Source organism: Meles meles, chromosome 19, assembly GCF_922984935.1.
Source record: "Meles meles chromosome 19, mMelMel3.1 paternal haplotype, whole genome shotgun sequence".
NCBI classification, from domain to species: Eukaryota; Metazoa; Chordata; class Mammalia; order Carnivora; family Mustelidae; genus Meles; species Meles meles.
Genome location: NC_060084.1, coordinates 9,937,884 through 9,951,478, shown reverse-complemented (window position 1 = coordinate 9,951,478; position 13,595 = coordinate 9,937,884). Strand labels below are relative to the sequence as shown.

At 45.1% G+C, this 13,595-nt stretch overlaps 1 protein-coding gene across 1 annotated transcript in view; it reads right to left on the bottom strand.

Moving 5' to 3' along the window:
• The window catches only part of ADAMTS18 (ADAM metallopeptidase with thrombospondin type 1 motif 18), a 137,327-nt gene that overhangs the window by 72,728 nt on the left and 51,004 nt on the right, over window positions 1–13,595 (bottom strand). The window contains exons 5-7 of the mRNA XM_045986717.1: window positions 4,290–4,572; window positions 1,879–2,072; window positions 1,526–1,609 (exon numbers count right to left, since the gene is read on the bottom strand). Coding sequence (XP_045842673.1) covers window positions 1,526–1,609; window positions 1,879–2,072; window positions 4,290–4,572 — 561 coding nt within the window. The remainder of the gene's footprint in view (window positions 1–1,525; window positions 1,610–1,878; window positions 2,073–4,289; window positions 4,573–13,595) is intronic.

The following is a 13,595-nucleotide window of genomic DNA, read 5'->3' as shown; positions in this document are numbered from 1 at the left end:
AAATACAGAAAACCTCATGTTTGTAGGGAGAAAGGCCAGTAGAGAAAAACACTTGAGCTAAGGTTGGAGAGGACTGATTAAAAAAAATACACCCTAAAACTGTTTCAGGTAAATGCTCACAGTATTTAAAGTAACTACAGGGTTTTAGTAGCATACTTGATAACTAGTTCTTTTTCTATAAAAAAATAGTAACCTGGTATCAGTTAGGAATATCTGTGTTCATCTCATGCGGGTACCACCTTTACAAAACTGTTACAGCTTTTAGAACCTGACTGTAAGTTAGTGGTGAGGAAGTTCAATGTCTTCTTCAAGGAAGATGATGAAGATGTCTTCAAGGAAGATGTGAGGAAGGTACTGACCACAACTTATCTACCCTGTGTCAGAATTTCCAGCAAAGGCTTTGGCACATCACAGACTAAAATCAATCCATCCATCAATCAATAAAATGAAAGCTCAATGAATGGATGTAGGAACAAATAATTATAAGACCCTGAGGGGTAAGATAGGACCTCGCTTTAAGATAATTATTCACCAAATCTTTGCTTAAAACTATTGACTTGGGTCAAGTTGAGGGTTTTTAGACTAGGTCTTTAATTATCCGTAAATTAGGATGCCTCCGGCTTCAGTGTCCCTGGGCAAAGTGTAAGTGGTAGGTTAACGACAAAAGTGCCTCCCAGTGACACACACCCTCCTTTCTACCTTCCTAAAACTTCAGGAACAGTTTGACAGGTTAACCTCTGTAGCTCTACACACCTGGACGATGAGATTAATTTCCGTCTCGGACTCCTTGCTTTGGTACAGTAATTACTGGGGTAACAGATGAAGAGGAGAAGCCACAGCGGGACTTAAAAAACTTGGTAATCTCCACCTCAGAAAAATAAAGTTTCGGTACCAAAACACTACAAAGCAGTGAGGGCCATGCAATTAACACTTTATTATATTTTCTGGTTACATGATTTACTCCATGCCTGTGTCCTGCACCTCAAAGTAATCAATTCAAGGGCAGTTAAATGGTCTTTACTTAGTCCCTATAGTACCTAAGATGGTGTTGGGGGGACAGCAGGTTAACTACAAGAATTTTCTGATGACTTCTTTTCAGTAGGTTTTCAAAATATCTTTTCACATCTACCTGAAATTACCCAGCATATCCAATGTGCAAAATGCAACCAACCCTTAAATCTATTATCAAATGCACCCTCCCTGTGAAGCCTACAGAATATTTGTACTTTATATACAATGTAGTATTTACATTATATATGCATATTTAATATTTATGCCATTGTATACACATATTATATATATGTAATTATATATATGTATATATATATATATATAATTATTTTGGGATGTTTTACTTATTTGAATACACAACCCTATTAGGTTTACTTTCTTTGAGGATAGGGTCAGCCTGTTTTCAAGCTGGAATTTCTAGTGACTAGTTCATGGATAGGTACACAGGAGGTATTCAATAAGTAGATCCCAAATGGCAGAATGAATTAAGAAGTAAGTGAAGCTTGGCACGTACAGGTTCTTGTTCCAGAAGAATGAGGCTCACCACAACAATGTTTATATCACTTCCAATGGTCCCATCTTTAAATAGGCTAGAAACCTGTTGGAACAATTGAAATCAAACAAAAAATAAAGAAAATCTAGAAATTTCCAAAACTGTGTGTGTATCAATCAGATTTGTAAGTACGCACGCTTCAATTCTACAAAATTGAATGTATGTATATGTACGTATGAAGCAATTTCCTCAAAACTCAATTTTTTTCCAATAAAATTATGTGGCTCCATCTGCTATTCAATCCACACAAGGATATTCCATAATTTGGGTTGTTCTGGAGAACCAGAGCACTGGAGTCTAACAAACTCCCTTACCATGTTCATGACCGTGAGAATGTACGTGGTCACGTTGGCCTTGCCGTGCTTTTCCACCATTTTCTTGTCTGCTACCACAAGGGTTTCCACATTTAGACCCTTTTGTGATTTTCCAGCTGATCTTCTGGGTCTCCCTGCACTCCCATATTCATCGAACCTGAGATAGGTGTCCTCCGTGGGAGGCTTAGGGGCATCTACAATGAACATAAGAGCATTTGGAGAGGATTATCAGTGGAGAACATCTGGGTGAGATGAAAGAATCTAAACAGGGCAGGGAGAGAGTCTGTAACCAACACTTGACTGATGTACTGATAAATGGTGACTTTGGTACTTGTCCTGGGGCTTTGCACCTAGTTTGTGGTCAAGAAAGATTCAGTCAAAGAGGTTGGTGGATGGATAGACTCAACAACTCAAAAATACACTACCAGGTAAAACACACACACACACACACACACACACTACAAATCTAGTTGGTACAGCAGGTCAACAAAAATTAATTTTGTCCAAGTAGCCTTTAAAAACAGAACACGCTCATTTTTATTCTAAACACTGCAGAAATAGACATTACTCTTTGCATCTGAATTCATGATGACACTTTATATATTATTTCCAAATAAAATTTAGAAATATACATCCTACAGAATACTGTCCATGTCTAATATCCTTGTTTCATCAACACAAACTTGAATATAGCACAAAATAAGTGCTGAATAAGGGCCCTTTGACCTAATATTGAGTTAGTTTTGAGGAAAAGAGCACAGTCAGGGGTGATATTTAAAATGATATTAAGTATTTCCTAGCAGGTAAGGTGCAGACACCACCTTAACAGAGTGGATATTGGCCATCGCCTTTGAGAAGAGACCTGGAAGTCTCCAGATGCTGGGCCAAGCACGATTCCTGCAGTTAATAGGGAGGGACAAGTCCAAGGATTGCTGGGAGAGCATGGGACATTTGGAACTGTAATACTAACACAGAGTTATTTTAATACTTCAACAACTAGCACGGTCCTCAGAGTAAAGTCATTATAACTCTCCAGAGAGTGAAATTAAAAGATCAAATTATGTAGTTAGATAAAAAACCTCAAGTCGGCCACTTTGATAAGTGACCCTGAGTCTCAGTTTATCAAGGAAAAGAGCATTCATGCTCACAATACCAATCATAAGACTGCTCTAAAGATGAGCTTCGATATCTATCAAATACATATCATTGTCACTATGGGGAGCACAATTATAATTACCACTATGATCATAACATGTCCATGACATATCCATGTCAAATAGATGTTCCTTAAAGATGATATTTCTGTTAACATCCCAGACCCCAAACAACAATTAAAAGGGTAGAAATATGGTATTTCATTATTGCTCCCAATCAGCAGCTCAGGGATAACAGTTCCTATTCTCCTCGGGTAGAACCACCAACCAGCTGCTCTAACTCACACTCACCCGCCATTCGTGGTTACTGAGACTTTGAAATGTGTCTGGTGCCACTGGAGAAACCAAAGTTTTAATTTTAAGTTTAATTAATTTCAGTTTAAATTAAGCAAGCAATATTTGGTACGGTCATTGAAAAATAAGTTTGGAACTATCGGAATATGCAAAGTTACTTTTTCAACCTTAAATTTTATGAACTTGAAATACAGATTAAGTATTTCTGATGAGAATTTGTTGTCTACACTGAAATTGTGCTCTGTCCAACAATGACCAGAATTCCAAAATTTCATATAAAATACTTGATTCATAATTTGGTATACTCAACATTGCATGTTGAGATGATAGTCTATGCTATATAGGGTTAAATAATTATTTATGTATTAATAAATATATTATTAAGATTAATTTCCTTATCTTTAATTTTTAAAAATGTGGCCATAAGAACATTTAAGACTACTTGTGGGCTGACACTGTACTTGTGTTAGACGCTGCTGATCTACAAAGTGCAGAGGGTTGTACCTAGGTCACAAACCATGCCCAAGGGGCCCTGTATCTCACTGCTATATCCACTTAGGTGTCGATGTTCTCATTTCCTTTATCCTTTGATAAAGGAAGTTATCCTTTAAGAGCTCAAAAGGAACAAATATCCAAACATCTGAGGATTCGCCTCTGATTTCCTTCATTGCTGGAAGACTGGGTACCTTTCTCAGGAGCACAGAAACCAAGACAATATGGCGACCCGTACTAAAACAAACAAAAGCATATCAAAATCTTTCCTAGTTTAACCTAGAAGAATTGAGAACTGATCACGTAGGTTTGCCTGACAGGGGTGACTCTTGGCCCATCTCCAAGACAAATTTCAGGGGGCGCTTAAGGTCGCCCCATTTTAACCTGCAGAGTCAGCACACCTGACTACACTCAAGAGAGCCTATCGAGGGCCCACATAAGAACAGAATAAGAAAAAGTTTCCTTACATACATTTCTTGCGTCGTCCACAAAAATGCTGCTTTTGCAACCTTGGGTGGTGATGCTCTCTTTCTTGACTCCGAGATGGGAGGGGAGTGTGAGCCGGGGAGTGACCAGGATGAGGCCCGCTGGAGCCCGGGTAGCTATGGCAACGCTGGACCTTCTCCTCAGCCGTCCTTTTGTACAGCACGTGAGGATGGTGTCCCGCAGGTGCGCTGTAGTTATGCTCCTGGGCCAGCAGCTGAGGTAACGGTGAAATGAGGAATTCGTTTTTTCGTGTCCTTATCAGACCTGACTAAAGAGCCAAACACACAGAAAATATGAATGATTCCAGGCATCCCCTTCGTACGTGGTGATTTCCAACAACTGTTTATCGGCTACTTCCTATGTGCCGGCACTGTGCTAAGTAATTGCCGTGTATTATCTATTTCATACATACCATTAGCAGTTATAATGTTTTTATCCCCATTTTGCAGAGGACAAAACTGAGGCTAAGGTAGTCAGTAGAAAAGCTGGCAATGGCATTGTAGAGAAGGAAAAAAATAATTTTCCCTTTACCCTTCTAGGTTCTTGGCTCTGACCCCACTGTAGTAAAACACCAATTGGAGAAAAACAGATTTTTAATAACATGTATACCTTCCATACACACGGAACTTACCCAGGAAAACGGAGTAACTCCCCAAAAGGGCCCAAGACACCCCTTTACAACTACTGTCTCCAGCTAAAGGTATAAGAAGATGTTGAGGGGGTGATGGGGGCGGGGGAAGGGCAGTCACGCAAGGTGACCAGGAAAGGCACAGAGAAAAGAGATACGATTGATACGGAGATTTAAGTCCTGGCTATCTACTCGGACAAGTTGCTAAAGATTTGGTCACCGTCCTGTTCCTGGCACAGAGCAGAAGGCACCCCCGTGAATAGAGATTTCCCTCGTGAATGTAAAATGGTCACTTCTACTCAGTTTTCCAAGCTTTCCTCACGTCTGCTGTTTCTTAAAAACAATCAGCTTAGAATAATCCTGATGCTGAAGAGGCAGGCTTTGGGGGCACCCGGAGCGCTGGACGCTCAGAGGTGGTGCCCTCAGCTACTGTTCCAGACTCTTCACTACTAATCTTGATGTTCAGGGATTCTTGCGACTGAGGGAGGAGCCACGTGACATCCTAGAGCCTCTGCATCTAGGACGCAGGGGACACAGCGGCAAACACGGGGCAGAGGGGGCAGTTTCATGACAGCCTGGCCCTCGAGGGACCCCTAGCACGGGCAGGAGAAACGCCACCATTCCACCCTGGTTCCACAAGGGCTAAATAACAGGGCAAGCCTGGGTGGCGGCGGGGGGGCGAGCGGTTCCGGTCAACTCCATGTAGGGACCTGGGGAGAGACAGAACTGCTAAACGGGGAAGGAGGAGTGAACGGGGACTTGGACCCCTTCCACTTGGACCTCAGTCTGTACCTTCTCACCGATCACGTTCTTCTTGCCAGTTTCTCTCTTAACTCGGGCCTAAGACCCAGCGGGCAACGCATCCTCTGATGGGGACTGAAACTACCTCCTCCAGCAACAGTGACTGACCCCAAGACCACGACGGACCTAACCTTCAGTGCCCACTGCACAAACCCGCTAACCCTTGCCCCACATCTCCCTGCGTTAACCTGGAAGCACTTCCGGCACTGTGGAGGCAGCCTCGGAGACGCGAGTCCTCTGTCCTCCTGGTGTTGATCCCCCCCTGAAATGAATCCCTTTCTTCGCTCCCCACCACCCATCTCCCTGCCTTCGGATTCGGTCAGCGGCAAGTGGCCAGACCTGGTCTGTTTTGGGACCCCCAGAGCCAGGTGCTCCGGCACCCCCGCGCCCAGCTGTCACAAGGGGCTTGGCAAGCCCATCCAACCGCAATTTCGCTTTCCAAGTCACGGCACAAAGTGTGTATCTTGGTACCTGCTATTTCAGCCGCAACACACCCCTGCCTTCCCGTCCACACCTCTGCCCTCTGTCTTCCTGCATTTGGTTCAGAGGGTCCTGGACATCCAGGCCCGGGGACGACAAGTCGGTCTGCTGGCCTTGCGGCGGCTTCAGCCCACGCAGGAGCTTGTTAGGGATGCAGACGCCAAACAGATCCAAACCTGCGCCATCAGAGTCTGCATTTTATTTAGGTCCCCATGTGACCTGTGTGTCTGTGAAAGTTGGAGAAGCCCTGATAGAGGCCGGCAACTTCGCTGACATCAGAAAGCCGCGGGGAAATGGAACGCACACACGGACCCCCTCCCTCCCAGGCAGGATCCCGCCCCACCAGAAACCGGATCTCTGTCCTTGGGACTCATGCATGAGACCCTTGGTTCTGAACTGCTCCGATGACCACCACCGTGCACAAAGGCTTCGCAGGCCAGTCTTCTAGGCCTCCCCTTCTTCATGAGCAAAATGGGGAGACTCGTCCCTCCCTGACTACCTTACAAGGGGAGACAGAATAACCACTGAAGAAGCCCTTTACCCACTCGCAGCTATAGCAATCGAGGCGGCTAGGGAGGGTGAGTGACTGAATCAACTCTCGCTGAATGCCAGGGAAGGGCCAGGCACAGTGCTGAGTGGGAGATACACAAACTGCACGTGGTTTGTTAGGGAGCAGACAACTAAAAATTCAAGGGTGGTACCAAATGCTAAGGGGGCATCGTGGCGAGCGCAGATTACTATGGGAACGCAGGGGCCCTGGCACCTACACCCCCTCAACTCCCCACAGGGTGGAGGGCTCTGTGCCCGCCTAATTTGGGCTCTCTGATACGGTTCAGCTTCTTGTTCTCAAAAGAAGCCCCAGAACTCGTGGTTTGGTGCTGATCTCCCTCCCCCTTCATTTAGGTGCTGCTTTCTGACCGATTGCCAGACTGACTTCAGCACTGACCTATTATCTAGAATCGGACACAGGCAGATGCTTTCCTTGGCTCCGCAAACTCACACCGAGCACCTAATTAGCAGCCCTGTGCCAGGTGTTGGCATAAAGAACAGAGGCACATGGCAAGTCAAGAGAACCATTCCCATTCATGCTCTCATGCAGATTCCGGAAGAAGATAAATCGATTGGCAAGATCAAAATTCAGCTGAGTAAAATCCCACAATGTTGGAATCCTTTCCATCATATCTTCAGGTTGGATCTCAGTGTAACCCACCCTTTTCCGCCCAGCCCAGGGCCATGATGGTAGAGTTTTTCGTCCCTCATTTGGACACTTTCTGTTTAGTGTCCCAAAACGACCTGTATCCTCTCATAGGGTCTCCTCACACTGGCCAGAGTCCTTGTCCAATGTAATCAGCTCCTTTCACACACTCCGGTATTGATCTCAAATCTAGACCCTTTTTCCCGGCCCATAGGCCCCTGCATAACCAGCTCTGTGTGGAGCTGGACACTTTATCTGTCCCCTCTCCCTCCCTCCCTCCCCGCCATTCTTATAGGACATTTCATTTCCTGAATCTACTATGTTCTCTTACTTGAAGGGGAACAGAATATTTCAGCCCAGAATATGTCTCTTTGGCACAAGGATTATCTTGAGCTGGTTATTTTTTTTTTTTTTTATTTTTTATTTGTTTATTTGACAGACAGAGATCACAAGTAGGCAGAGAGGCAGGCAGAGAGAGAGAGAGAGGAGGAAGCAGGCTCCCCGCTGAGCAGAGAGCCCGATGCGGGGCTCGATCCCAGGACCCTGAGATCATGACCTGAGCCGAAGGCAGAGGCTTAACCCACTGAGCCACCCAGGCGCCCCTTGAGCTGGTTATTTTTTCAGAATCAGCCCACACAGGGGCACCTGGGTGGCTCAGTCCGTTGAGCCGCTGCCTTCGGCTCAGGTCATGGTCTCAGGGTCCTGGGATCCAGCCCTACATTGCACTGGGCTCCCTGCTCAGCGGGGAGCCTGCTTCTCCCTCTCCCTCTGCCTACTGTTCCCCCTGCTTGTGCTCACTCTCTCTGTCAAATAAAATCTTTTTAAAAAAGGAAGGAATCGGCCCCCACAGGAGAAGCTCTGAAAACCTTGAGAAGTTACCCTTCTCTAAGAGAAGTTTACATTTATAAAGGAAATCTCTATTTATAAGAGTGTCTCTCTGTGTACCAGGAATAGGAAGATGACCAAAGATCGGGAAACTCTTCTCAAGGGAGAAGGTGTGGACTTAAATCTGCGTGACGACCATACCCTTGCTGAGAGCACTTGGCCTGATAAGGTCCCACAACTGCTCCCCTCAACACCTTCTTTTGTATTTAACTGGAGATGGTATTTAGAGCGCTGCCTTGGGCCCTTTGGGGGAGATCCCGAAGTCTTCCTGGGGCCCTCCCATGTGTGCAGGAGGTATGCATATTATTAGACACTTTGTTTTCTCCCGGTGATCTTTTATTACAGAGAGGTCTGAGCCAAGACCCTAGTAGGGTAGAGGGAAAATGAGTTTTCCTCCCCCACACACTCTTGCACACTTTTTCTTCACCTTCCCCTCCAAGAAACAACACTCGTGGCCCTGTTTCTCCCCCACTTTCAAAGGCTCTGACGCCCCGGTGTCTTTGCTCATGTCTATCTACAGTGACAGAAACGAACGAAATGCCACCCTCTCCATACCCCCCAGAGCGTACAGTTTTAACATACACTCTGCGACAGCAGGAGCCACACAGGCATCCCTGCTGCGTGTCACATGTTATCAGCCCGTCAACGTTTGTTTATTAGTCTATAAATGTTTGTGGAATAAGGGAATGAAAGACTCTCTGACCGCAGGCTTGCTGGTCCAGGGGACCAGCCAGCACCCCTTCCCTGCTCAGCGGAAGACACCAGAGGTGGGAAGCAACGTGTTCCAATACATAAAAACCAGGCACTCTTCCCAAAGTCCAGCCATGAAGCCCCGGGCACTCCCTGGGGTGCTTTATTTGAATCCCACAACCACTCTGGGAGGAAATCTCAGTTGGCAGCACAGGGAGAATGGGGTCCCCCTGATGTAAACCCCACCTTCCAGCGCCCCCGCCCTTCCATAGGCTTGAAGACAAAAGACACCATTTACAGTCCCCAGCAGACAGAAGGAACAGTTAAAGGGCAGGGGTGGGAGGGAGGAGTGATTTATCCCCCGAAAGCCCTTCTGCCTTACTAACTTCCTAACTTGGTTAAAGTAATATATCAAAGGCTTAAGCCACTTCAGTCCCTTAACTGGACTAACCGGTTGGGAAACTTTTCCTGTATTCTCCCCGTTTCCTGAGCACCTTAAGCAACTCAAAGGCACAGTGAAAGCTTCTGTGTTGAGAAAGCATTAAAAAAAAAAAAAAGAATTGTCCTCCTATATCAGGACAAACATACTAGCCCCACACGGCCCTCTCTTTTTCAGTTTAGAGTGACAAGAACAAAAATCTAGAATAATTCTTCAGGACGAAAAAAGAATTTTACAGCGCCGGATATTAAGGAAGAAACATTCTTTTTTGGGTGTAGTTTGACAAAAAAAAAAAAAAAATTGGAGTCTGACCAAATAAATACATTTTATAGTTTAAAAAATCCAAACCCAGGGCACCTGGGTGGCTCAGTGGGTTAAGCCTCTGCCTTCAGCTCAGGTCATGATCTCAGGGTCCTGGGATGGAGTCCCGCATCGGGCTCCCTGCTCAGCAGGGGGCCTGCTTCCCCTCTCTCTCTGCCTGCCTCTCTGTCTACTTGTGATCTCTGTCAAGTAAATAAATAAAATCTTAAAAAAAAAAAAAAATCCAAACCCAGCACCTCCAAAAAGAGCCATCTGTTTGTGTGGAGAATGTGTGAAGCGTCTTGAGTTACTGAACACACGCGACGTTCTGGCTCCAACAGTGGTGAGCGAGACGCAGCCGTGGTCTCATGTGGCTTCCAGTTAAGTGGGGAGGGGGGGGCGGGGGAGGGGAGGGATTACACAAGATCACAAATGGGTATGGGATATTCCTTTGGGCAAAGTATGAAGGAAAAACGTGTTCTACGAGAGAAAACAAGGATGAGGAGGATAAAAAATCATGGGAGGGTTCCCTGAGGACGGGCATTGCCAGGAGACCAGAGCCCTTTCCTGGCTCATGAGGAGGGAGGAAGTTGGTGAGGAGGGTCAGGAGGGGACAGAGACACAGTGGCCTGCCACTGAGGATGCGCTGAGGCTTCCCCTAGGCTAGGGAAGGACAGGGAAGGCCTCAAGTCCCTTGAGAAGGTGGGTGTGCTACGGGGAGGGCTGCCCTCAAGCCCCACCCAAGGGGACGCCTCTCCCTCAGAGCCAGAGGGAGCCAGAGCTAAAGGCCTGGCAGCGCCCCCTTCTGGACTGAATATTGTTCCCACATTAAGAGTCAACCTTTTCCAGTTTCAAAGACCTAGAAACCCAGTCATCATATAACTTAACTGCTAAACTTAAAGAGGCAGTGGATACAGACCAACAGTCAATATTCCACGCAGATCACAGTTCACCACTTTATACGTTCAGAGAGGAACGACTAAAAGATAATATACTTTGTTAGAAGTTGTTTCCTATTTTAGATTTCAATAGCCAAGTAAGACACCAAGGGCTTTGGAGGGTATAAATCATACTTCAGGAAACTGCCCTTTATTTTTTTTTTTTTTTTTTTTTTTTTTTTCCCCCTTTTATTAATTTTTTCAGCGTAACAGTATTCATTCTTTTTGCACAACACCCAGTGCTCCATGCAAAACGTGCCCTCCCCATCACCCACCACCTGTGGAAACTGCCCTTTAAAACACCCTCCCCCTAGGTCATATTTAAATTCTATTAAAAGCTTTAGACTTGACGGAAAAGGGAGACTACAGATTCCAGAAAGGACAAGATCCTTGTCTTGAGTGACCTTTATCCTTACACTTATCCCTATTAAATAATCAAAAACTGATTCAATGGGTTAATGATGTCTACTAAAAGTGAGATGATATGGGGGCGCCTGGGTGGCTCAGTGGGTTAAAGCCTCTGCCTTCCGCTCAGGTCATGATCTCAGTGTCCTGGGATCGAGCCCCACATCCGGCTCTCTGCTCAGCGGGGAGCCTGCTTCCCCCTCTCTCTCTGCCTGCCTCTCTGCCTACCTGTGATCTCTCTGTCAAATTAAAAAAAAAAAAAATCTTAAAAAAAAAAGTGAGATGATATACCTTAAAGAAAGGTCTTGAAGTAATTAAAGAAAAAAAAAAAAAAGGAATCCCCAGGGGGTGGGGGGCAGTATCAACATTCTCTTTCTCTTTTTAGGAAAGGCTAATAGAATAACAAAGTTGCCCCTGTGAGGCTGGCTGGAGAAAATATCGGCAAAGATATATATTTGTGGTTACTAAAAATCCATTGATCTTTCACTTTTTATTTTTTAGCCCATTGTCTACAATAGAGACAAAAAAAATTGCAACTTCAGTCAAGACATCACATTCTTTTGTTTAAAAAAACTGTATTTTGTCCTAACAATAGCACTAAAGAATAACTAGCTGATTTGTGGCCCAGAGCCTATGAGGATAGCCCAAAGAAGAAATCTCAGCTTAGAGTGAGCGAAGGGCTTAAGGAAGTGCACGCACTCATTATGAAACAGGGTCCAGGGGTTGGAGGAGGAGAGAAAGGAAGCATCAGAGAAGCAAGGGACTAGGGACTAAGAAAGGCTGAGAAAGTCTAACAGGAAAACCATGAGCATGAGGATGTTTTAGAATTGACAAAAGTTAGAAGTGACAAAAATTAAGATAAAATGGAATGGCACAGAGGCAATGACGTAAAGGAATGCTCAACATATGAACAACACTTCAGGGGTGCCTGGGTAGCTCAGTGGGCTGAACATCCGACTCTTGATTTTAGCTCAGATCACGATCACAGGGTGGTGGGATCGAGCCCTGTGTCGGGTTCTGCGCTCCGTGCACAGTCTGCTTGTCCCTCTCTCTCTGCTCTCTCTCTCTAAAAATCCTAAACAGTTTAGAGGTAAACGTCAAGCTTGACTGCTTGCTAGCTGGGCTTAAGTACTCTCAACTTCTGGTTGCTTTTTCCCCCCCCTACCTGTGGAATGGAAATGAAGGGATCCCCACCTTTCTTCTCATGGATCAATAAAGTATTTATTCATCAGGCAACATGCTAAGCTCTCAACTGCTCAGTTAACTATTAACATAAAACCAAGAGCCATAGTTACTTCCCAAAAAGAAATCAGAAGCTTGAGATTACAGAAAAATCGTTGACCAGGGTCGAGATGAGACCAAGGGGAATGATCTGGACCAGTGAGCAGGCTGAGGGGACACAATCTGACATTATGCTGAGAGCAGGCAGACGCGGCTAACATCCTCCGTTCTCTCCAAAGCATACAATTCTCTGACACTGAAACAGAATCTCCTGCCGTCTGCATCTATCCATACAGAGGTGGTTTAACAGACAACTTGGACAGGCCCTCACACGTAGACGTGCCTTTTGAAAAAACTAATGTATATTCAGGATCCCCCAATTACTGTCAGTGGGGGGGGAAATCTCTTACATTTTGGGGAGGGGGAAACACATGTCAACAAAAATCTGGCATTTCCGGTTCCTTCATTGAGGGCAATATTACCGTCAACTAGACTCACAGTACAAATATGATTTAGGAGGCGAGGAAGGCTTTCCAGAGTCATATACACAGTAATCTTCCTTCAAAATACTATAAATCCCACTCGGTGCAAATTTCATCAGATACTCTCAATATCCCCAAATTGCCTGGCAAGAAAAGGGACCACTGGGACACTTGGGTGGCTCAGTCAGTTAAAGATCTGCCTTGGATTCAGGTCATGATCCCGGGGTCCTGGGATCAAGCCCCACATCGGGCTCCCAGCTTGGCGGAGAGCCTGCTTCTCCCTCTCCCACTGCTGCTCCCCCTGCTTGTGCGCACGCTCTCTCTCTCTCTCAGTATCAAATAAATAAAATCCTAAGGGAAAAAAACTAAAAAAGAGAGAAGGGACCATGAAGCCAAAAGCCACAAAGTTTCAATTCTGTAATGGTTAAGTGACACTTTCATCCTTTCCCTTTTTCCTGAAGAAGTTTACAAACTGCTCAGATACTCCAGTCCCTGATTTGTAAAATGGGAATGATACTATCACATCCCTTAGAGCATTTTTAGAGGCTTGGGTGAGTTAATACTTCTGAAGGGCCGAGAGCACTTAGCACAGAGAACCACCAGTACATGTTGATTATTATTATTCCGTTCAACTCTTTGAGGGAACGAAGCAGAGAAGTCATGCTGTTTTCTGGTAGTGTTTTGCTATTATGATTTTCCCCTTCAATTGGACCTGAAATTCTGGGAGATGGCCTAAGTATTCCGTTTTTTGAGAAAATAATGAAAGGACTATACAAGGCTTTAAGATGGGTGAAGAGACGTATTAATGACATTCTTGCAAATGTAAC